General features: G+C 40.5%; 1 protein-coding gene across 1 annotated transcript in view; it reads right to left on the minus strand.

Annotated features, from left to right (window-relative positions):
* Positions 1-208: 208 nt before the first annotated feature.
* Positions 209-25,524, minus strand: part of LOC109475269 (dual specificity testis-specific protein kinase 2-like) — a 37,819-nt gene continuing 12,503 nt past the window's right edge. The window contains exons 2-10 of the mRNA XM_019775870.1: positions 17,666-17,787; positions 16,591-16,639; positions 7,190-7,336; positions 6,559-6,644; positions 5,297-5,378; positions 4,526-4,609; positions 4,177-4,263; positions 3,483-3,660; positions 209-2,675 (exon numbers count right to left, since the gene is read on the minus strand). Coding sequence (XP_019631429.1) covers positions 1,726-2,675; positions 3,483-3,660; positions 4,177-4,263; positions 4,526-4,609; positions 5,297-5,378; positions 6,559-6,644; positions 7,190-7,336; positions 16,591-16,639; positions 17,666-17,787 — 1,785 coding nt within the window. The 3' untranslated portion in view covers positions 209-1,725. The remainder of the gene's footprint in view (positions 2,676-3,482; positions 3,661-4,176; positions 4,264-4,525; positions 4,610-5,296; positions 5,379-6,558; positions 6,645-7,189; positions 7,337-16,590; positions 16,640-17,665; positions 17,788-25,524) is intronic.

Consider the following 25,524-nt stretch of genomic DNA (forward strand, 5'->3'; position numbering starts at 1 on the left):
TGGAAGGTAACTTTTTGTGTGATATGTCTGTCGTCTATATACACTCACAGTCAAAACTTTGCTGGTGATGGCCTGTTGTAGCATCAATGCCAGTGATAGCCAACTGTTTTAAGTAGTGGAGACTTCTCAAAGACTCATTGACAAAGGTTTACAGGTTGGAATTAGGTTTGGAAAAATTTAAAGGAACAGTTGATGTGATTTTTTTAAAAAATTGAACGTAATTTGGATATATGGCAAAATTAGATTATTCCATTTTGATTGGTAAGAAGTGCAACTGAAATCAAATATCAGGCAAATCAATTTGAACAGTAAGTAACCAATGCTTTTTTGGCGCCACCTCAAGGGTGGAGGCATTTTTCTAACTACTTCCCAATGCTGCTAGTCAGGTCAGTATGACTGGACAAACTTGTAACATGGCAACAAAACAAAATTCTCCTTCAAATCCACTTTCCCTTGAACATGGGAAGTCTCGTACAAATCTTAAATCAAATAAGATTTTCATATCATTCTTCTTTTCGTTCATCATGGTTCAACAAAGAAATGAAAAGTACATGCATTGGCTCAAATCAGATTTCTAAATCTCAATCATTTATGAAAGATCAGAAAAAGGGTAACTGTACTTCAGAAAAAAAATTCATGAAAAATATTCAAGCAAAAATTTAGACTGCTTTTCCAAATGCTGAGCTGTTTTGAGTTGTCTTCAATTGCTACAAGCAGTCTATGGTAACATCCAGTGTCTTTTATAGCATGAAATTACAAACAAGATTATTAAGTAGACCAAGTACAAGTATAGTGCAACATGGAAAAATATTCAACATATAAATAAGGGTTGATTTTTAATACTGGTAGTCGGACTCACGGAATCACATCATAATGTACAGTTACCCCTTGAAAAAAACATTCCATGAACTATAATATGAATAAATAATTACTAACAGTGCATCGTGTAACCAGACAGTGCAACATTCAATGATAGCGCCTTGAACTTAACGCTCCAAATAATCATCTCGTAACATTAACATCTGAAATTCATTACTATTCTTATGGATAAACTGACATAAGTTATCAACAGCTTCAAGTATAATTCGAATCATATCGTACAAGCCAGTCTTTGGTATAAACAGCGGTTATGTATAAGCTTTTGGCAGCAAAAAAAGGCTGTCATATTATTCAACAATATTGCAACAGAACAAAGTGTTTGATATTTTTGTCTCTTTAAGCTGAGAAAAATTACAAGCAAGGCAAATATGCACATATTGGAACAAAATATACAGCAAGCATACACCACCTTTTGAAGGTGTTTTTCCTATTATACAAGTTTTGCTCACTTGAGGGTTCTGGCCTTCTGCTTTAAGTATCTAGCTGCTTCTCTGATGTTACTTTTATTGCTTCAAAACTTCTTACCACTGGCTTTTCCTTCAAATTATCTTTCTCTCATGGTACACACAGTAACCGCTTAGCTTCGCAGGGTATTTTTACATTTACCTCAACTTATTCTTTCGATTGCTTTCACACTGTATAAGTTACATGGCACAGCCATTTAGTTCTCTTCCAAGCCAGACCTCTTAGACCTTTGAGTTTCACGTTTCAACATTATCATACCCTGTGCAGTCTGGCTTTTCAAATGGTGCCTTCCACCAGTCAGAAGTGCCACCTTGCAAGAGTCTCTAGAAGTGCAGCTCTGAGAGAACTTGCACTGTCAAAGTCTTTTGTCTTCCATGTCTTCTATTGTGACTCGAAGCTGTAGCCGTTGGGCTTGCCAAAGCCACTGTCCGACGAGCCAGCCGAGTTGGGCGGAGTGAGAGGATCGGGAGACAACTGCTGACAATTCTTGACGAGTCTCTGAATGTTTTCCGTGTAGGTTATGAACTCCTTGTCCACATCCGGCTTGGGCTTGGCCTTGCCGGAGTTGCTAAGACTTCTGTCGTCCTCCCGCGGGATTTCTAAATGCGACATGCTCTGTTCCATCTCTTCCTCCTCACTTAGACTGGAGTCGCTGGAGAGCTGTCTGTCGCGCACGTCCAGGCCCGGAGCAGGCACGATCGGGGAGAACTGGAATGATTCAAACCCTCGGCACGGCGTGCCGCCGTCCTGCGTCGTAGTACTACTGTTCAGCGGCGAAGGTTTTGTTGCCGATGACGCGGGTTGTTTCGACTTGTTCAGAAATGTCCTGTCGAGGGACGTCCCGAGCACGTCCTCGCTGTCCACATTCAGAACGTTCATGAAGGCCCTCCGTCCCATGATGGGGGACGCGGGGAGGGACCGCGAACCCTTTGGGGAGAGGTACGGGGGCAGGAGGTTCTCTGCAACGGTCTCCACAGTCTCCACTGGTGTACACGGCGGCGTCGGGGCGTCCGATGGCGACGGGAGATCGAACGCCAGGGACAGAACGGACGGGCTGGGGTTGTCGAGAAGCTTCGTTCTCCCTCCTTTCAAGTGTTCTATCGTGCTGAAGGGGTTGACTCGCGAGGAAGTCCGTTTGGGGGTGTAGTACGGGTCGGAAACGCACAAGTCCTCGATGGAACTGTTCTTCCTCTCCCAGTCCGAAATGTCTGACACGCTGCGGGAAAGGTTGACCTTGCGTCGCGGACGTGGAGACTTTGTCGGCAGAGGGCAGTTGAAGACTGGCTTTGACCTCTTCAGACCCATGGTAACATTACCATTCATGTATCCAGCTGGAATAAAAAACAACCTGGCTGTAGTGAAAATATTCCATGGTATAGCCATCAGCCTGCTGTACTTTTCTTTATACTTTTTTATTGTAAATTTGTTTTAGAAATTTTCAGTTTTGTTGCTGATCAATAAAAGCCATGCTTGCAAAGGCAACCAGTTTACAAAACTTGCTTGCCCCTCTGAAATTGATGAAAACTGGACAATAATGAAATTATGTTTTCTTAGTACCAACAAGCCCCAGGTTCTATTTAAATTTTGATACATCATTCGTTTCTTGTAGTTCTGGGGTAAATCAGGGATGACACATGCTGGATCAGTAACTGTACATCTAGGGCAAAAGGAGCACAAAATCAGCAACAGAAACTTTAAAAACATGCAGTGCTCAAAGGGGCCTCTCCTGAGACAAGAAAACCAGGTCTGGATTTCTCCAGGTAAACCTCCACAATTTAATCATTTATTTTTGTTTCAGAAGAGGCCATTTACCCAATCTTGTATTCCTGTCAATCCCTTTCTATAGTCTGGTTCTAGTTCTAGTAGCCTGGATGGCGTTTCTGCCAAAACACAGAAAATAGGGGCTTTTAAAAAATCGAATATGGACCCAAGCTTGTACTAAATCTCAGTGCTCATAAGTCTCCAAGCAGATATAATGTCTGGGTCTTTTTACACCTCTTTAAAAGTGTTTTTTCTTCTTTTCCTCCCTACAAGTACATGTACGTCTGTTTGGAGATTAAACCACGTCCCTGCCCTCCAATAGAGAGGTATAATAAATGAAAGAAAAACAAAAAAATGGCGGCTTCTTCCCCGCTTACCTTTCTCCGTGAGGACAATCTCTTCCTCGCAGTGCTCCTCCCCGTCGACCACCTGTATAGCGACCGTGTCGTTGCCCAGCTGCTGGGCATGCTCCTCCTCCTCCTTCTCCAGCCGAGACAGGACAGTCTCCAGCTGTGGCACCAGCTCTTCAAAGGATGGACGAAGGGACACGTCCACCTACATGTACAGAGTTCAGCAACATTAGTCTCCATATGTATCGGAATATTAAGATTTTAATGTCCTCTAAAGCAAGACAGCACTGTCTCCTTCTCCAACAGAGACAGGACTGTCTCAAGCTGAGGCACCAGCTCTTCAAAGGATGGACGTAGGGACACATCCACCTACAGAGTACATGTACATCAACATTAGTCAATCTCTCTCCAAATATATAAGCATAATGACAGTTTGATGTCCTCTAATTCAAGACAGCACTGTCTCCTTCTCCAGTCTCTAGCTTTGGCACCAGCTCTTCAAAGGTCCACATAAGGGGGACAGCAGTGTTGGATGGAGGACACTACAGACTACCTGCAACATTTGACAGTGAATTGTCTAGAAATGCTGGGAAAAAAATAAGAGAAACCATTGTCGCCAGACACACATGCACCTACATACGACATCAACATTAGATCGCACAAGAATGTTCAGTGAATAAAAATATGTAGAAATGTTTGGGTGGACTAGAGAGCCACTCACATTGCAACAGTTGAAGGCCAGCTGCAGGAAGGCGGAGGGGCAGTCTCCACACATGTCTGTGAAGGCATTGTAGTCCAGCCCAAAGTTCTGCAAACACAAAGTTACAAGGTTACCCAGGGATAACACATCAGCCTGGCATAAGGGTTATTTTCAATGTGCGCTGCAGGCATACATAAACAAAACATACTGAAGTAACAAAATAGAATACAAAGGTGCAAACTTACTTCTTAAGTACAATAGTGTTTAATAAACACTGTGTACAAGAGTCAAAAGTGTTTCAAACTAGGAGAAAAAGACATAACCAAACATACATGTACAAGCATGAGATAATTATTAAATGCAGCTATACCTCTGTCCGAGGGAGATAGTCCGGATCAGCAGGCACTCTGGCAATGATCTCACACAGCACAATCCCAAAGGAGAAGACATCAGCCTGCAGAGATGTGTATATTGTTATGAAAACATTGAAAGTTTATCTGTGTCAACTTGGTATTTACATGTTTAAGGTCAAAACTTAGGCACATGCATATACATTCAATTTCTCCCGAGCTACGTTATGAAGGTTAGACATCCAGGTAATGAGATACACAAGGAAACGTGTATCCCAAAATCCAGCTGCTTGAGCAACAATTTTCTTGTGAATTTCTCATGAGATTTTCAGAGCATTTGCAAATTCCATCTACCTGTGAATGAATGGTTTATTTACAAATTACACATCGTACAAAACATACAGTAGCAGCCATTATCGGCTGAAATGATGTATGATTTACATTACATTGTTAAAAAGCTCCACTCAGTGATACTTAGGTAACGTAGCATTTGGCAAACAATCACAAGGTAAGGGACAACTGTTAAAATCAGCGCAAGATAACAACATTAATTCTAACTCAACGCTATACATCATATTCTCTAAGAAAAGTCACGCATAAACATTAATATAGATATAAATATACATGTGTTACTCTAGGACTGTCTTGGGCTGTTCGGCGTTTAACAGGTCCACTAAGAACGGCAATGTGCTCTTTCTATATCGTTCCGTCCTACATTTAAACTGTGTTATCTGGTGTTTTCCTGTAAACTGCAGAATGGAATTATGCACATATTCCTGTGAGGGCCTCACCTTTTCATTATATCTCTGGCTTCTTAGACATTCAGGTGCCATCCAGTAGGGTGAGCCAACGATGGACAGGTGGACACTGTCACTGCAGAAAAGATACAATCACAACACCATTATTCAACGTGATACAGAATCACGAATGTTACATGACCAAGAATAGTGTCAATGCAGTACTCTTTAATTGTCAGAAAGACAACTGTTTTTAAAGTTAGCTATAATAATAATAGTTTATTGACAACAATCCTTGTACATGGCAGCGTTTAAACCGCTGAATTGCGTACACAGGTTTAAAAACAATTAAACAATATTAAGGTGAACTAAACAAACAAAGGACATCTGAATGGACATCTGAATAACATACTTCAAAGTATTTTATTTGGATCCATATACCCTAATTTCACCTGACAATACATTGAGATAAGAAAAAGAAAAGCAAAGCAACACATCTCAATGTTACAGTACTTTTTGATGCATTTTCTGATCTAGTCAATATTTCTTTTTCTATTTTCTTGCCAAAATTTGGAAAACACATCACACAATCACCTACAGATACAATTCAATACAAATGCATGTACAAATTTTAGAAGGATGGGCTTTAACTTGAGCTTTAACCCAATTCCATCCAAATGAAGTGATCTATCACGCTCACGGCTATGATGTATAGGGTAACGTTTGCTGCTGATCCTACTTCCTACATGCTCGATAAAATCCTGTCAACTTATCTTCTCACCTCCTGACCTGACTTTCAAATTTTTAATACAAACTCAGACTCCAGCCATCAAGTCTAGCACACAGCTACACGGTACAGACGGATTATGATGCCTCGCTGATTTCAATTAAGCTCATGTACCAGCAAGTGTCATTTTCTTTATGAAAGCATGATAACCTGCACGTTGTTTCCTGCAATTCAGTATCAAAATTTATGTTCGGTATGAAAACTTGGAAGTCATTTGGAAAAGAAGATTAAATTTTTGACAGCGACTTCTGCATGAAGTACTGAAAGTCAGCTTCTGCATCTTAAGTCATAATGTCAATGCAAGGAAACATCTTTGATCTCTACTATTAATGTCATTTTTAAAGTGCTTTCATCCAACATTGTTATTAGTTTGTGTGACCGAAAGTGTGTGTAACACATTAAGAAAATAATACGATGTAATATGGGTAAGGTCACTCTAAACAAAACAGGAATTACAGATGGCGCCATTTTGTCTTCCTGAGAACACTGGTTTGACACTAAGCACCACTGTGAGAATGTTCTTGCTTACTTTGGGTCTGGGATTTTCTCGGCTAAACCAAAGTCTCCCACCACTGCCATGTAGGAGCTGTCATCTTGGGTCCGAATCAAACAGTTCTGAAGGAAAAAGGAAGGAAACAACATTCAGTAACACTGATCTTAGGATTCTTATTTAGTCAACTTCTTCAAACTTCAATCTGAGATACAAATGTAAATGTAACTATCATTTCAAGAATTTTATAGTAAATAGTCCTTTGATTTTACTTTTGTGAGATTTTTATGTTCTAATGCTATGACCCGACATGTTGCTAACTTGTCGTAACACTTTCGATATACTGGCAAATATTGTATGTTTTTTTACTCTTTCATATTTTACTTGTAAATACAGTATGGCCGTACCACACTCACCTGAGCTAGCGCCAAATGGCAGTCACTCCAAACTCTTGCGATTCAGCCTCATTGATTGTTACATGTTATTTAGTACTTACTTACTGCCCTTAATGTCAATCTCGGCAAGTAGGGCAGCAGTGTTACACGTTAGCTCCTCACAATTCAGGAGGGAGTGAAGTGTGAGGAGATAACATGACTTAGTGTGGTGATACTGATGGGTTCTAGGTGCTGCAAGGGGTGAGTAGCTGGCCCACCCAATAACTACTACATACCTTAGAAGTGAGGTCCCTGTGAAACACCCCTCTGGAGTGCAGGTACGCCATGCCCCGTGCGATGTCCAGTGCCAGTTTGACCCTGGTGACCCAGGACAGGTACTCTGGTCCGTCCAGCAGTTCTTCTAGACTCCCGCTGTTCATGTACTGTAGGGGAATATACACAAGATAAGGTTAACATACATGTATATTATGAGGTAAAGGTACAATGTAGTTTCATAGCCTTTTTGAGGCCGTAGGGGTAGTGATCGAGTTATTGATCCCTGTGTCTAGGACATGATATTCGAAGGCGGAGCCCATCCCTCTCCTTCCACTGCCTTTTACCTCCCCAAGTCAGGTACCCATTTTACACCTGGGTGGATTGAGGAAAGTCATGTATAGTGCCTTTCACATCTAGCCAGAATGGGTCTGCAAACTAAAGATAAAAGAACATCATAATAATTTCTAAACTCTAAAAATCTTGTAAGCTCTCTAGACTTGCCATGACTTGGAAAGTGCCTAGAAAAAAGTGGAAACTGTTTACTAGTACTAAGGAAGCGATCTTTACCTTTGACCTAGACCACAATGCATCACCAACTGCACATGTGCACTTTGAACTAAGAGATGGTCTACTGAATCCTTCATCCTCTATCTTTTACAAGCCTAGATACATGTAAATAGCGAATGGAGATTTCATCTTCAAGGTCATGACCTTCACTCTTCCCTATACTCTTTTCTACCTCCGCTTTCAAGGTCAACGAGCAGAGGTCGCGTGTTTACGTCCTGCCTCCCTTTGAACTTTCACGGCCGCCGAAGGGCATAAAATCTGCCACACATCAACGGCCAAAAGGTCATGAATGGAGGAGCACAAATGGGTTTTATATTAGTTGTAAGTGAATTACCGCACATCTACAAATGGTATCAAAAAGGCTTGTGACTTAGTGTGGTAGTACTGATGGGTTTATGTAATGGCGTGAAACACTAGGCACTGTAAAATGAATTATGGTTGTGTTTGTGTTTTTTCTTTTTCTTACACTCTACTCTAAAGTTGCCCTCTGTTCAGTCAATGTAGATGCAGTGCAATATATTTACTTCAAAATCGAAGTGATAAATTTCTTGATGGACCATATGAAAATCAGAATCACAAAATGGTATTAGGCATTTTCTTCTCAAAAAATGTCATTTTAACACATGAAACATAATATCATAGCTAGATTTTTAATAATATTCTAGTACCCTAATAGTTCATTGGCCTTCAGAATATTTCATGCCTTTAATGCACTGCTATTAATTGCTACAGCAAGGCATTCATACATTACATTCCTAGACATCAATGTTGATAATGGTGGGTGACATGTGCCCAAAGGACCAGACAAATAATTTATGACTTTATGTCCTTTCAGCACATTCCAATGGACCATCCCTTTGTGTAGGTGACAAAGAGAACAATGGTAACGAGTACACGATTCATTAAGACAAACGACCTAGCCCATTGGTCGATACATATATCTGCCGTCGCTACGCGACCACCACAGATGTAAACCGTGTAACCGTGCACGCGATGTTGTATGTCTATGGATACACCGGATGCCAAGAAGAGGTCAAAAGGAGTTTGTGCACGAATTACGAGCAACTTCTAAAAGTATCGCAGTTCTGTCACACATGTAAACACAAGTATAGTGTTACAGTCAAGTTTCCGGTTACCCGACCGACCCTACCGAAAACTGCCGACACTTATAGCCGACACTAGCCTTTTTGAGGGGGGTGGGGGTCGACCAATGGTGATGAAGCAAAATCTAATTGAGAGATAAAAACGTTGAAAATTTGTCTGGACTAGGATAAAAAAATGTCTGCAATACACTTCTACAGTCACCTACAAGTACATGTAACTACATGTATTCTGAAGAATTAATGTACGAAAGACATTTGTATGTCTGATTCAGAAGATCGATAAAGCACTTAAAGGAATGTCTTTCCTGCAAAACGTAAATTACACACTCCAAGATGTACATGTACAGCTTCTGCTATAAGTCTAAAAATGGAATAGCTTTAGGAAATCCAATCCACTTACTGGTTTACTCAGGTTCCAACTAGATATTTATTGCTATACTACATGTACTTATATGTCTGCGTACAGCGTAGATAACATACATGTTTGTACTCCTACTAGCTTCATCTTGCCATTGGCAATGCACTGTTCTTGAACATGAAAGTCATGTATCAGTGAAATAGCAGGCATACAAGTACTTTATGAGTCTGGTATAACATCTCTTGCATATGTGCAGCCATTTTTTTTTTCCAGAAAATATTTCCTAACAGTATTTTGCTGTTACGTGTGCTTTAAGATATTACAAATGTAGCTTTGGTCATAAGAGGAAGCTATCAAATATGTGACTGTATACTTTTTTACAGGACATAGTACGAAATGAATTGATAAGCAACGTTAACTACTTGGCTATGATTTGTATAAATGATAAAACTCAGTCTGGAAAAATAATTGTACTAAATTTACAGACATAACATTCATGAAAATGCTCTACTAAGTCAGTGTACAGATGTAAGGCCACACCAAGTAAATTTTATGGATGACGTCCGCGCGCGCATTGATTTTGGCCTGTTCCTAGAAAAAAAACAAGAAATTCCGCTTCCTGTAACTATGACCAAAGAGTCACGACAGTGCTGCAAATCGTCAGATTGACGTGGAACCCGTAACGCGAAAACAGGACAGGACGACAACTGCTGTTCCACCTGATTTATTGCTGTTTTGATGATGAATAAAAGACTTCTTGCTTGTTACACTGTGTCACCTCATTCAATTTGTGTCCTAACATTTGTCGTCTCTTAGTATATTTCTAATCTAGGCATCTTGTTTTTTATGGCCCTTTTTATGGCCCTTCTTGTTTTTCTTTCGCCCTCTCGCATTAGATTTAGGGTCTCCAAAGGACGTCATCCATAAAATTTACTTGGTGTGGCCTAAAGTAGAATGTCTAACTTCCCTAACTGAATCTGACACATAAAAATGCATAGATTTCCTATACAGAACTGAATCCTGTAATATATCTTAATATGTCTAATTGAATCAAATAAAAGACTGGTCTTGCTGGGAATAAAAGGGCATCAGGAGGTCAGTACTGAAACAGGCAAGGGGACCTTAAAAAATCAAGAAAGGCTGGTTCGGCACCACAAATATTTCAGAATCTACAGTACATGTGAGGACTGCATTCCGCCGTTACTAATATTCTATAAAAATTGGACCGATACACAGTACCCAATTTGAGGTACATGTACATGACTTGATTTTCCATTGTAGGCCCGTGCATATTGTGTCCAAAGTACAATTGCATTTAAACATATATGACCATAGTTAATAGAAATTGATTCATCCCAAGAGGATAATCCTAAAAAAATATCATAAAAAATAAACATTCATAAATAAATCCAACTGAGACTTTTCACTAACACTCCAGCAAAGCAATGTTGTTATTTTTTCCTACCATCCCTTTAATTTTATTTGTCCACTTTCACTTAATAATTGATACGGTGACACCTTGGCAATATTGGAAACTTAACCAAGTGAAGAAGGCGTTACAACGATCAGACGCATTTTCCCTCCTACATGTGCCTTAGCGAATGGAAATCAATAGAAAGGGGATTTCTTATGCGCGTCGAGAGATTGCGTCTGGCCTAGATTCTGACAACATAAAGATCTGTTATACCAAAAATAAACATCAATTACATTGCATATTTTCTCATGTTGTGGAAATGTCATGCTTTACCCTTGTATAAGAGTCGACTTACTGTTACAGTAACATAATTATGCTCTGTGAAATTATATTTATCTATTCCCACTGATTCAATAATACATTTTTTTTAGATATATGCTTAGGTCAAACTCAGTTGGCAAGTAAATAATTCCCACCAGGTGCAGTTATGCATATCTTATGCATCTCCTGACAGTTAGTTACACTGAGAAATATCATCAGGAAAATGACTCAAACCCCACGGCTCCACTAAATACGACTGTCCTACGATTTAAGCTCGCATTTTACATGCAGTATTGATTTTTTTATCTCCTGCGAGCCTAACTGGAATGTAATCACAAAAATAATATTTTTTCCGTTCAATTTGCTCCCCATTTGTAAGTAGTTCGCTTGGCAAATTGCTTCCAATTGCTGCTGGATTCTCAATCACTATGTGGGGTCATTATCGACCCCCCCTCCTCACACTGATATTTATACTACATGTGATAAATTCTCTGTCCGAGCCTCGACATTAGGACATGATTGATATTGTGGGGTTGGTATTTGGAACAAGCTATTTTTCATCATACCTACATGTCATGACACTAGATGGATGGTTCTCATCTCCATTCATGTAGAAAGTGTCCCAAAACATCTAAGTCTTAGTGTGTACATACATATCTTTACTCTTCCTAAGAGAATTCTTGGGTGCTATATTCATTCTTTGATTTATTGAGTGTCTGCTTGCGCGAATTTCTTTCTGATACATTGCATATGCATATGTTGGTGTTTCATAACTCACATCTTGGTATTTTCAGAGTGTACCGCTCAGACTCTGTCTCAGAGCAATTTTTATATCCAGTCGGATTTATGAGTATCTAGGAACCACATGGGAATAGGAGGAAGTCATCAATCATATAGTTATGATATATGAATCTTCCTATGTGTACTCTTTGGGGACTGTTTCGGCATATGAACAGAATGTATACTTGGTATAATCTACATTTCGGGACAAAAAAATGAGAGATTTTAGACTGTATAGGGAGTACACAATGACAATCCTCTGCTTCCTGAATTCCCCCTTGCCGGCCAGATTTTGACACTTTGATCTCCAGACCTACCATTATGCCTGTCAATCTTACCCCCACCCATGTGCTGTCAACCTACTCTGTCTGGACAAACAGATACACAAACCCACAGCTCAGCAACCTAAAACAATCATACTTCCATAAAACTTATATCACTGACCACATGTAGGAGTGTCTTTAGGTTGGAGTGTCTGTTTGACCCAATATACATGTATATCCATTTGGAGAACGCTATTAGAGTACAAATGTCAATTTCCAAACTGTCCACTTCGGCAGAAATGACTACATTTCGACAAGCAATTTACCATCCCAAGCCATGTTTCCCTCTTACATGTAGACTTTAAGATTTGACCTACCCTTAATGTACATCTTTCAAGATCACTACAGGTACTCTGAGTCTGAAAATGCCCTCTCTCTTTTTCTCCATCTCTCTCTCCCTCATTCTCTTTCCAAAGCCATATTCAGGTTATTTTTGAGTGTCAACCATAACATAAAACAGCAGGGTAAGGAAAAGGGTCAGGGCAAGGATCTGTTATCGGTTCTTATGTTCCCACCTCTTAGTCTGTGCCAGTGGCTGCACTGCCCTCTCGACCTCGGTGATTTGTCTGGCTTTACAATAACCCATCAGGTGGAACAGTCCAGTAGCTACAACCTCTAATGGCGTGTGGAAAACTACCACTCAGACCATTTGCTGTTAGTAGACTGTATTGAAGGATGGGGGAAGGTTTACGATGTTGGAAACATTTCTCGTTTTTGAGTTACCGTAAATTGATCTATATAGCAGAGACTTAATTTTGAAACAACCTACTGGTAACAGATGTTTTAACATTAAGTCTCTGCCAACATACACCAATTTGAGGTAACTTAAAGACAATGAATTTTTTCAACATTGTGACTAATTGTTCACACTGTGATATGGCAAAGTCTCATCACCAAAAATTCGGAAAAGAATGCAAATATTTCATAATTAACATTTTGTACAGTAACTCATTTTTTCGTGATGTTGGGCTGGGTATCATTAAGCATTTTTTTCTTTTCATTTTTTCATTCTGTTGACTCTTCTACTGGACAGTTACAATTGCTCTTTTCTGCCCCTATTTACTTTGGACTATCCCTTGTGTGTGTGGAAAGCTGTGTGTAGAATGACTTAACAGGGGCTGGATAGTGTTGGCACTTAACCAGCGCGCGGTGTCTTTGATGGATAACAAGCTCTCAGTCAGGCTTCTCACTCCTCCAAATGATTTTACACTCCAGAGAAGGTCCAGTTAAAGTATCCCATCGCCATGAAGTCTGGAAGATGCCCACAGAGCAAGCTAAGTGTGTTGATCCTTACGCTGTGGTGCTGGAAAATGGAGGATGTTCTGAGGATTTCCAAGAGAATTTGCATTTAAATAGGTTTGTCAGTCTGTGACAGGGATTTTCCTTTGATGTGTTATCTTCATAGCATACATGTACATGATTCTATGTGGCAGTAATGTCTTCAGAATGACAGAACGCTTTACACTTTACTCTTACAAGGATATACACTTCATATCCCCCAATTCCAACATTGAAAATTACCTGCACCAGACAAATTTTACCTGGATGGATCATGGATTCAAACTGAAAAATTGTCTAGAAATCATTGCCATTCTTTCTTTTATACTTCATAGGTGGTGACAGTCAATACTGTTAGTGAAAATTCACATACATCTACATTACATGACTGTATATATTCATAAACCAGTGCAGAATAGGTGTAGGTAGACATCACAAATACCTGCACGGCTCCAATTTGACCTGCAGTCTCTATATATAGTCTATACGTGTAGTCTAGAAGTGCAACAATTAACAATGAACACTCTGACATATTTTTGTTGCATAAGACATCCAAATAGTTTTTAAAATCTTAAATCCAAAGTCAAACAAAAGAGCCCGGACTTTGTCTTTCCCTGAGCATAAAACAAACACAGGGATAACAAATGGTTCCACCTTTACCTGTCTCCATGTCTGTGACCCTATATATAGTATAAGTATGACGCATGAGAGCAAAGTTTGCTGATAATGGTATGTACTTGAAAGTTAACTTTTGGTACGAGAGTACCTTCTTTGCATCTTGCTACCCTCAGCAAACGCTTTTAACCTATGACATCGCAGGAAGCAAAGAAACTGAAAACAAACTAGTGGATGAATCACTTGTATGGTTGACAACTATGACGATTATACAAATTACACAAAGTAAACCCAAGAGACAACACTTTGCAGATTGGTCTTGACTTCAAGATGCATGAAATAAGACTATGTACAGGTAGCTTCGTTGTCTACATGACTTTGCAACAGAGAAAAGATGATTCATTTTAAGTGGTCAGCGGCCTGGGTCCAAACAGTCATCGATATTACTACAATCTAGAGGGGCTCATTGCTATATTTGGCATCCCTACTGTCCTTCCACTGTAAGAAGTTGGCCGTGCATAGCTTTGGTGTTTCAAACTTGGTGCTGGTCTACATGACTTTGCAATAGGGAAAAGATAATTTGCGTCCAGAAGCCTGGGACCAAACTGTCATCGATATTACTACAGTCCAGTGAGGCTCATTGCTGTATTTGGCATCCCTACTGACCTTCCACTGTAAGAAGTTGGCCATGCGAAGCCTTGGTGTTTCAAACTTGGTGCTGGTCTACATGACTTTGCAATAGGGAAAAGATAATTTGTGTCTGGAAGCCTGGGTCCAAATTGTCATCGATATTACTTCAGTTTAGTAGGGCTCACTGCTGTATTTGGCATCCCTACTGTCCTTCCACTGTAGGAAGTTGGCCATGCATAGCCTTGGTGTTTCAAACTTGGTGCTGGTCTACATGACTTTGCAATAGGGAAAAGATAATTTGCGTCCAGAGGCCTGGGTCCAAACTGTCATCGATGTTACTACAGTCTAGTATTGCTGTATTTGGCATCCCTACTGTCCTTCCACTGTAAGAAGTTGGCCATGCATAGCCTTGGTGTTTCAAACTTGGTGCTGGTCTACATGACTTTGCAATAGCGAAAAGATAATTTGTGTCGAGAAGCCTGGGACCAAACTGTCATCGATATTACTTCAGTCTAGTGGGGCTCGTTGCTGTATTTGGCATCCCTACTGTCTTTCCACTGTAAGAAGTTGGCCATGCATAGACTTGGTGTTTCTAACCAAGTCTTGGTGCTGGTCTACATGACTTTGCAATAGGGAAAAGATAATTTGCGTCCAGAAGCCTGGGACCAAACTGTCATCGATATTACTTCAGTCTAGTAAGGCTCATTGCTATATTTGGCATCCCTAGTGTCCTTCCACTGTAAGAAGTTGGCCATGCGTACACTTGGTGTTTCCAAAACGTCGGCTTTGGTTTGGATCAAACATTACGGGGAGACAGAGACAGAGGAGTCACAGTCGCCCTGGCGCCGAGTCAAGTTTAGCCGGGATCTTAGGGACCGATCGATAATAATCAGGGTGGGAGTGAGAAGAAGGATTGGACAGTTAGGGACCGAACAAGAATAATCCAGGTGGGGGGATGAGGGTTGTTGTTGCAATTTTTTAACACATCTTATTATGTTCGTACATTTTCTTCTTCCTCTACTTTCTTAGCATTTCTGTACTGTCAGCTTTTTTCCTAGCTGAGAATTTTTTTTCTGGTCTTGTTTTTTTTCCCTNAGAACCCCCCCCCACCCACACACACACGCACACACACTTGATTTATTACAGTCATAAGTTTTGTGTCATGGAGGTTTCACTTTGGTACAATAACTCAATCTATAAATCAACAACCTAAACTTCTGTCTAAGAAAGCTGATGTCTACCTACTAGGTGCTGTCTGGGGATATCTGGTTGACTGGACTCTGTGAAAGAGCAACTGTCTTGCAAAAAGCGTAACAATCACAGAACCATCACAAGTTGCCTTGTACCATTGACAAAATGATAGCAGCACTTAGCGATGGCTGCAAAAATAGTGCCTACTTCACAGTCAATGTTGCATAGAACCAATTCTCTCTCAGACTTAAGTGAGCCGGGCTTGTGCTTCTTTCAAAGCCAAACTCAATGCCTTTTAAAAGACCAATGCAGTAACGATTCCTTTAAATTTTGTGCGCTGAACACATCTAAGAGTCCATTAGTTGTCTAAGTAGGAATAATTAGTGGGATTTTCTTTTCGCCCACACAGTAAAGAGTGTAGAAAGCTTGGCTGGCTGCCATCCCGCCCTTGGTGCTTTCAGACTTAGCAACCTCGAAGCTTATCCAGTTTCTTGTTTGCCCCTCATGGTCGAGGATGACCAATGGCCTTGGTTCATCACTGTCTCGGTTGATGGGTCCAGAGGTGGCCGTTGAGGCCAATCCGGGCCAGGAAATTACATCCAGTAAATTACCATATAAACCATTAAATGGACCTCTTTCTGCTTGTTGTCTTTCTTCTATTAACAGGTGTGCACTGTGCAGTGTTATGTAGTTAACTAAAATACCACACAGGTCAACCTAACTAACTTTTAGGTCATGGATATTTTCAAGATATTATCAGAAAAAGATCTTTTCAGTTCTAATGAGACAAAATCAGTCAAGCATACACTGAAATCGTGTAAATTATAATTGTTAGACTTACCTCAGTCAGTGCATGCAACTGGCCTTCGTGGACACACACTCCCATGAATCTGTGGGAAAGGGGTACATGTGGGAACAAGGTAAGAAGTAGAGTGAATGTTGTTGCGACATCCAACAGACTAAAACAGGCGGAAGCTTGTCTGAGCAGTAGACTAACTCCGGTTGCCAAAGCCAGTCTGTGGAAAACAAAACAGTTGAAGCTATAAATAAATGCTGAAGCTACAGCTTTTTGGCCTTGACTTTGGAGTGTTGACAGCTCCAACAGACTTGACCATGAGATTTGTAGACACAAGTAAATGATGGAGGCCTCGGTCTTCCCCCAAACCATCACAGCAACGAGCCAATACAATCAACCTCCCCACGCTCCCAACTAACCTGGGATCCTTTCCAAATAGACGTGGGATCATCTTGCATGGAAAAGTCCAGGCTGGCAAAGTACCCTGTCTCTTTTACGACTAAGTCAGCCATTTTTTGGTGAGGAATTTGACAGCTACTGCCACAGAAATTGTCATTGCCGAGTCTAGAAAGGGCTTCTGTTAATACTGTATGCCCATTATTTTTTATTGCATAGACATTCACTTGTCCATTCCATAAAATTCATATCTTGCTGTGGTATGTAACTGCAAGCTATTACAATGATATAGAAGTGTCTTGCATCAAGATGAAAGCAATCTTCTGGTGTCTTTGGTATGTCTTTTAAGCTTCAGGATGACTGTGGACCAGGGCTATAGCCAGCTCCAAATATTATTTTCTATCAGCCCAGGTTCATGATTGGACCTGGGGGTAGAGTGCTTGCAATCTTGGGGGTCTGAATTAAGTTTTGTATTTTCAAGCCTTTAAAAATGCAATTTCACACATTTTGAGAGTGAAATCATGTGGTTGAGAGTGGTTATTGGTGGTCTTTTGGATGTGTTTATATTTTTATACCATTTTGGCAATCTTGTCCATCAAGGTTGACGGATTGCTTTAAAACTTTTTTTGTCACACGCCACAAAGTACAATTGACGGAAAAACGGGTGCTGGCTAGACCCCTGCTGTGGACTAGATGAAAGCCTGTGTGACATGGTTCTGCGTACCTGAGTATGTTGGGGTGAGACAGTCTGTTCATGAGTTGTACCTCCCGTAGCATGTTGGGCCTGTTACTGCTGTTGGTGTTCATCTTCAGCACCATGACTTGTCCTGTCACTCTGTGGGTCACCTGTACAAAATAAACAACAGATTTTCATTAATAAACATGTTTATAGATCGCGAGTTTGATCCCAGGGTCAGCTGTGAAAGATTGCTGTCATTTCAGATGGTGACATAAATCCAGGGGATTTGTGTATTCTTGCATGAGGGATGTGTGTAAAGCTTTAATCGTAAGCCCCATCAAGTGCCAAACCTCAATCTGCAAGTAAAAGAACCCAACACACTTCAATATCAATGGTTCAGGCTATAGACGCAAGGTGAAGCCAACCATTTTGCTTACTTGCTAAGTGATGCAAGATAGTACCAAAAAATATAATCTAATTTCTTTTTTATTGCATGTCTTTACTTACTAATAATGATGATGATGATGATGAATGGTTTATTGACATAAAATCCATCGCAGCCCGCAGGCTGAATTGCGGATTCCGATTACACATAGGGCTCAATTGACAATAAAACAATGGGTCAATTATCCTATATATAAGTATAAAAAGAAATAACGTTGATGGATAAAATTTAGCATTTATACAATAATAGGTTTATCAGACGGTATATTAAAAGCTTAATCCTTAAAAACATTAACTATTTGATTAAGTATTTAAAAGGCGAACAATGTAAGCTATTGGGGAGTTCCTGAGTCGTTCAGTCCTACATTTAATTGGTCGATACTTGTCTCTGTTTCTGGTTGTTCTGTCATGGTAGTCCGAACCCTTTGGTGGCAGCATTGACGGTGTGTGGGATTCTAAATGAGTCCCGAACTTGAGACACAGCTTCTGCCGGCGGTCTGAGAGCAACGGAAGGTTTAAGTCTGTCCTGCCTTGCTCGTAGCTAGTGAAACGCCTTCCCAGTATTGTCCGAACTGCTCTCCGTTGTACAGCTTCGAGTTTGTCCGACTGTGCACAAGTGAGCCCCGGGTGCCAAACTGGCGCGCAGTATTCCAATACTGGCCGTACAAAGGACGTGTATATAGTGACGAGGTCACCGGTGGGAAGATTGAAGTGTTTGAGTTTCCGTAGGAAGAAGAGTCGACCGTTAGCCTTTCCGATCATTTTGTTAACCTGTGTCTCCCATTTCAAGTCCCTCTGCAGCCACACCCCCAGAAGACAGGTGAGTGGAACAACTTCAAGGGGGGATCCATTGATGGTGAGCGTTGGTGGTGGGGGCGGGCATTTCATGAAACAGAAAGTGATGACCTTGCACTTGTCTGGGTTCAATACCATGTGGTTGTTCCGACACCATCTAGTGAAACTGTCCAGTTCATCCTGCATAAGCGGCGGCTCGAGGTGGTGGCGGGATTCTGTCATAGACAAGTCATCCACATACTTCCAGTGATGAAGCAGTGCGTCCCTCATGGCATCATCAAACACTACGAGGAAAATTAACGGACCAAGAAGTGTTCCTTGCGGCACTGAGCAGGTCAGTACCTCCCAGTCAGATAGCTGTCCTCCATAGCGAACTCGTTGCCGCCGCTGGGTTAGAAAGTCGGACACCCACTGGATTAGACTCCCCCTTACACCAAGTCGTAACAGCTTCTGAATGGCCAACGTGTGGTCTATCCTGTCGTACGCCTTGGAGAAGTCAGTCATGACCATTGTGCAAATGTTCTTGGCCTTTTCAGATTCCCTACAGAGAAAGTCTAACAGACTGACCAGATACATTGTTGTAGAGCGGCCTTTCAAGCAGCCAAACTGCTGTGTGTCCAGTGAGGTACGTACATCTTGTAAGATCCATGTAGAGACGAAGGATTCAGCAACCTTGGCAAGCTGAGAAGTAAGAGAGACTGGTCTGAGCTTGTCGACTGAAGGGGGATGTGACTTGGGCAAGGGTACAACTGTGGCATCCTTCCATTCTTGTGGGACGAAACCTTCCTTGAAGGATGCGTTCATGATGTCTGTGACCGGGTAGCTTATTTCACATGCGAATTCTTTCAAAATCCTTGCACTCAACTGGTCTGGACCAGACGCCTTGCCAGCTTTCAGTCTACGCAGCCGGTTGTAGGTATCCCATACGCTCACTTCGGGTGGGCCTGACTGAACGGGTCTGTATGCAGGCAACTGTTCTGGGTCCAGTGGTGGTCTTCCCTGTGCCACCTCGGCGAACTTCTTGTTGATGTGGTTTGAGATGAACACGTTAACACTAAAATACTATATGATTGTATACACCACACCATACTCAATGGACCATCCCCTAAGTGAAAAATCCCTTGACCACAGTCCGCTAAATCAGCTATCAACGGCTAAAGGTCTTTTGATGCCGCCCTGATCAATTATACATAGGGGGCAGGTATTGATTGCATATTTCATACACCCCACCTGTGATGCCGACACAGAACACTGACAGGTAAAAGTGGTTTCACTGACTAAATCTGACGCTCGCAATCAAATCTGGTAGACAGGACTATCAATTTCTGTCAGGGTGTATTCCCAAAGGCATATTGGTTGGTACAGAACTAGAGTGGACTTGAAACTTCACAATGTATGAAAGATACATGTACATATGTGTACATGTGTGTGCTGTGTGTGTGTGTGTGTGTGTGTGTGAGTCTATGTGTGTGTGTGTGTGGCGTGCATGTGTGTGTGCATGTGTGTGTGTGCATGTGTGTATGTATGTGTGTGTGTGTGTGTGTGTGTGTGTACATGCATATGTGCGTGTGTGTGTGTTTATGTATGTCTGTGTAAGCATGCATCTATGTGTGTCTGCAGGTTTGTATGTGTGTGCATGTAATTTCGTTTGCCTCTGACACTACCCACAATGCCCCCACATCTCCCAGCATACAATGGGATCCGTGAAAAGGCATACAGATCAAGCGATCACCATGTACTGTGGCCGACACGAACACCTGTCTACCATAAGGGCTGTACTGTAGAACCCACACAAACAGACAGATTGGACACTTCCTCCCAGACTGGGGAAGTGCAAACCGAGGGCTTCCTCTGAGGGACCGCTGATTGCAGCAGCGGAATATAAAAGGTGGAATAGTCGCAGGGGCATGTTTGTCAACAGGCGGAAGTACCACCACACTGAATACAGATGGTTCTAGAGCCATATCAACTGACAACAAAGCACACTGCCACAAATAAAGAGAAAGTAAATAACTTGAAAGCACTTCTCCAAACACGGGCCATCCACAAAATAGGCTATTACCACAGCATAGGCCGTGGAGAAATTCCTGGCTACCGTAATTCCTGATTTTTTCACCATTTTCATGGTCACTTCTGTGTCATATACTTATCATTACAGTTACCAAATCATTTGTCTTTTGCCCCTAGTCCTTGAACATGTGCATCTTCCTCAGAGTCAGACCATGCAATTTTGCTACTGTGAAGATGAACTGAATTATTGTACCACACCACAGCATAGGCCATTGGGAAATTCTGAACTATTACTAGTATTCGAAGAGAGAGCTTGCACATACTTAGATCCTTGACAGAGTAAAGCCCTAAGAAACCTCACTGTCTATTCCATAAAGGAACCTCAATGTCTATTCCAATATTCCATAAAAGCCTCACTGTCTATTCCATAAACTTGATAAAGCCTTCCAAACCGCCCAACTGTGCCAAGAATAGACTAAGATCTATAACTCTGTCATTTTAAGCCTACCTGAGGAAACATCTGTAAGCGCTGTGTGCTTCAATACCAATCTCACGATTTTATCCCCATATATACACAGCACCTAAGGGTACATGTATATTTACTAGCTACACTGATACATGTACCAGAGACATGGCAAGGAGCCAGCGGTGGAAATTGGAGTATATTTCACAAGAAGGCACAGGTTGCAAATTGTCTGGTTCTTAATTGTGGTTCCCAGTATGCACTTAATATGATAATCTTGACATTCGATTTATGACACTTCGAGCAGAAAACCTGGTTACGTATATGTCATGCTCAAAATCCTTTTGGCATTTGCCACAATATGATCATTTTCTAACAACATTTCTAATGAAAGAACTCCAATAATGTATAGATTTCAATTATCATCATGGCTCACCTTTTTAAGAACTATCAAATATGAAGAATAAGATTCATATCATTGCTTCAAAGAAACAAGAAATTAGAGATTTCAGACTTCTTGGACGTATTTGGAGGTTTTGTGACTTGCCCCCATTTCCTGTGTCTGACCTTCTGACCAACTGTTATTCTGCTTGTCAATCTTCACCCAACCCACATGCTGTCAACCTGCACTGTCCAGACAAACAGGTATACAATCCCACAGCTCAGCCACCAAAAAAAAACAAAAAACAATACTGTAAATCACTTAACATTTGCGGTAGCAAAATGTCGCTGTCTGAGAAAAAGAGGATGTTCCCAGTAGCGGCAGTTGCAACAAAAAGAAAGTCATTAAATTATTTGTTCACATTACTTATAAATTCGCGGTACAGAAGTGACTGTAGACCACAAATATAAAAGTACCGCAAACCTAAAGTTATTTATAATTTCCCAATGTTGACTGGAAGCGCTTCTAGCTGAGAGCCAAGTTGAGCTCCAGGCCATGACTTCACACTTGGCATCTGAACAAAGACGGTCACAAGCTTTTCCTTCCTACCCAGTCTGTTGTGCAGAGAGAGACCCAAGCTTTTGATCTGAAAATCCGGGATGCCTGGCCAAATCACAAGACACAAGTATGATACCCTCTTTCACAAGCAAAAACATAAAATCAACATGACTCTGAAAAGTAGAAACTAAGATTAAATGCTACTTCTGTACAGGAAAATAAATACGGGTGATATCCAGATATCCAGAGGAGAATATCAATTTTAAACGATGGATATACACACTATTAAATCATTTTCATACCATGTTACACAAGTTATGCCAATTTTTTTGGACATTTCCAAGCAATATTCTAATCACATTAATTCTAACAAAAATGTAACAGACACCAGACATAGTTCAAGGAATCTACTGCAAAAGAAAGAACATCCGAAGACACCAAAACAGTCTGGCTGCAACATAAAAACTCTGGCTGCAACACTGATCATCATTGAGCTACAGATTTCAATTACCACTCTGCAGGATGCATACTTGTAAGAAATAGCACCTAAGCCAGGGATATGTTACTGTATTCAGGCCGCGGGGGACTTTCCGCATTTCCCAGCGCCCCAAATTGGTTTCTCTGCTCCAGTAACTGTTGCATGCTATGACCCAACACCATCCTACCTGATTGAAAGGGCACTGCTCAATACCCACCACTCTCTCATTTGGCTCTGGCCCATGCATCTCTTGAAACTGAAAACAGTCAAAGCTAGGACAGATCCCAGGTTTTTCCTACCATTACTTTTAACTCTGAAGATGTGAGAAAAACAAAACAGGACAGTGCTTGGCTACTGTAGATTTCTTTATATTTGAAGCATTTAAAATTTGCTAAAAGGCAGGAATCAAGACGTAATGGTATCTTTTCAAAGGGGTAAAAATCTGCGAAGCGATCCACTAAAAAAACTCTACATATTTCCAAGGGATTTGAAATCTTGACTTCAATACCACAATATACAAATGTATTTAAATACCACAGCCACAGGTATGTGTGACAAACAGATTATTGCAGTCTTACAGCCTAGATAAATATGCCCTACATATGAGAAATAGAGGATTTGTGTACATTTATATGCTGCACCTGACACCTGTTATAACCTACTTATTGGTGTGAAAATCCTGATCCTTATATTTGTAACAAAGGGAAAATCCTTAGTTCCTGTGTGTGCTTAGACCAGCATTGGGTTGAGGCTTTCGCGAACAAAAAACTTCTTCTTTCCCTACGTCATCTGACTGAGATAACCAGTAATTCATTGTAATTATGTCACATATTTCAAAAGCCCTTTTCTCCTTCTAGGAACATGGGAAACATTGTTGAGAGAAAACAAAATAACACTTAGTTACAGCATTTGAAAAGAGAAATTCTATATTACACACTTACATAACTACCACAGCTAAAACATTTTTCTGAAACACATATTAATGAAGTATGACAATAATAAATGGGTGTTCAGTGTCTACTTCCACCTTTCAAGAAAACCCTGCGCCCCCACACAAGACTTTACCTACCAATTTACAACCCTCTATTACATATCACTTGCGCTAAGTGCTTGAATTGCTCCCAGGGGACTAATGAAAGGACAGAGGCTTCCTTAAGGTGACTCTTAAGGTATGTTTCAACCAACGCCCCCTCAGATACACCCGAGAGAACATTCCACTAGGTGACCTATCCTAGGGGCTTCCAACCTTGTCCCTAAAGCAAATTTGTTTTGGACCAAGTACAACTGACTTAGTCACTCATTAGCTACCCTTTTTACAGTACTTACCATTGCACACCTGGGACAAACAATTCACTATAGGTAATCCCACCTCCAGTTTTACCAAATCCTTAAGATAAACAAGGGTGTTACACAGCATTATATGGGAAACTTAATAAAATAGATAAACTGGGAAATCTACAGAATGTTGGAAATGAAACTTTCAAAGGGAGAAGAAAAAGAAAAATAGAAGGAAATTTAATAAATTGGCATGCTCAGTATACTTATTGTATTGGAAAATATTTTTAGACACTGTTTTTTTTAAACTATATTCCATTTTAGTAGCTGTAGTTTATGCAGGTTTTAGTACTAGTTTTATCATAAGAATTTCAGCAGAAGTGGTTACCTCAAATGTAAAACTGATAAGATAAATTTGAGAAGATAAGTATGAATGATATTGTACAAAGTAAAATCATAGTGCAAGAAAAAAACAGCCATGATTATCAAAATGAGAGTAAATATAATCATTATGGCCCCAAAGGCATCAAAAACTACTCAAGGCTAAGAATGCAATGTCATTATAATAAATTATTCATCAAAATAACCAGCCTTGATTAGATTTCGTCTCCCGTTCGGCAAACTACAAAGCAGCTATTGAACACTTATTTTTACAGGTACTACCTCATAATATCATCATTGCCAAAAACAACTTACAGACAATAGACAACACTATGGCAATAAATGCTACTATAATATTGATGACTAAAAGTAACTGTATTGTACATTCTTGTGTTTATTTGTTTATTTGAATGATCTCCATTAGTGAGTATACACTTATACCCACTATTCTTCCTGGAGTCTTAAAACACGTTACAGACTTATAACACAGACGTACACTTCTTACTGCTATACGTAAAATACAACAACCTGTAACTAATTACTTATTTAACCTATCCTATTCTATATACACCAAGTAATGAGCTCGAGGTAAAAGCTTGTTTGAGAGGTCAGGGTCAATCATACAAGTTATATATTTACATTTACATTAATACATACAAGTTATATATTTACATTTTAAAAGTTACTATGCTACCACCAATGCTGCAGGGGTCTGTTTGTGTATGTTTGTGTTTTTAACCTGTCCTTGACGTGTTTTTTGAAAGCTGATGGTGCGGATGATTTGATGTGTTGTGGGAAAGTGTTGTAGGATTTTGTGCACCTGTACAGAAATGTCCTAGTAGCAGAGGAAGTTCTGGGTTTTGGTAGTCTAAAGCCCCCCGCCTGTGAAAGTCGTGTGTTGTGTTGATGTGTGTTGTTGATTCTGCGTAGTTTATTGTAGATAGTAACAGGTTTGCCAGTGGTCAGGAGTTTGTGGAACGTGGAGAGTGTGTTTGTGTAAAGTCTTTCGTTAACTCTTGGCCAGTTTAATCTACTGTGCAGTTCGTCGATCCTGCAGTTATACTCTGCATTTAACACAAGCCTAGCCGCCTTATTTTGTAAAATCTGCAACCCGCTCA

Source organism: Branchiostoma belcheri, unplaced genomic scaffold, assembly GCF_001625305.1.
Source record: "Branchiostoma belcheri isolate BF01 breed outbred unplaced genomic scaffold, Haploidv18h27 scaffold33, whole genome shotgun sequence".
NCBI classification, from domain to species: Eukaryota; Metazoa; Chordata; class Leptocardii; order Amphioxiformes; family Branchiostomatidae; genus Branchiostoma; species Branchiostoma belcheri.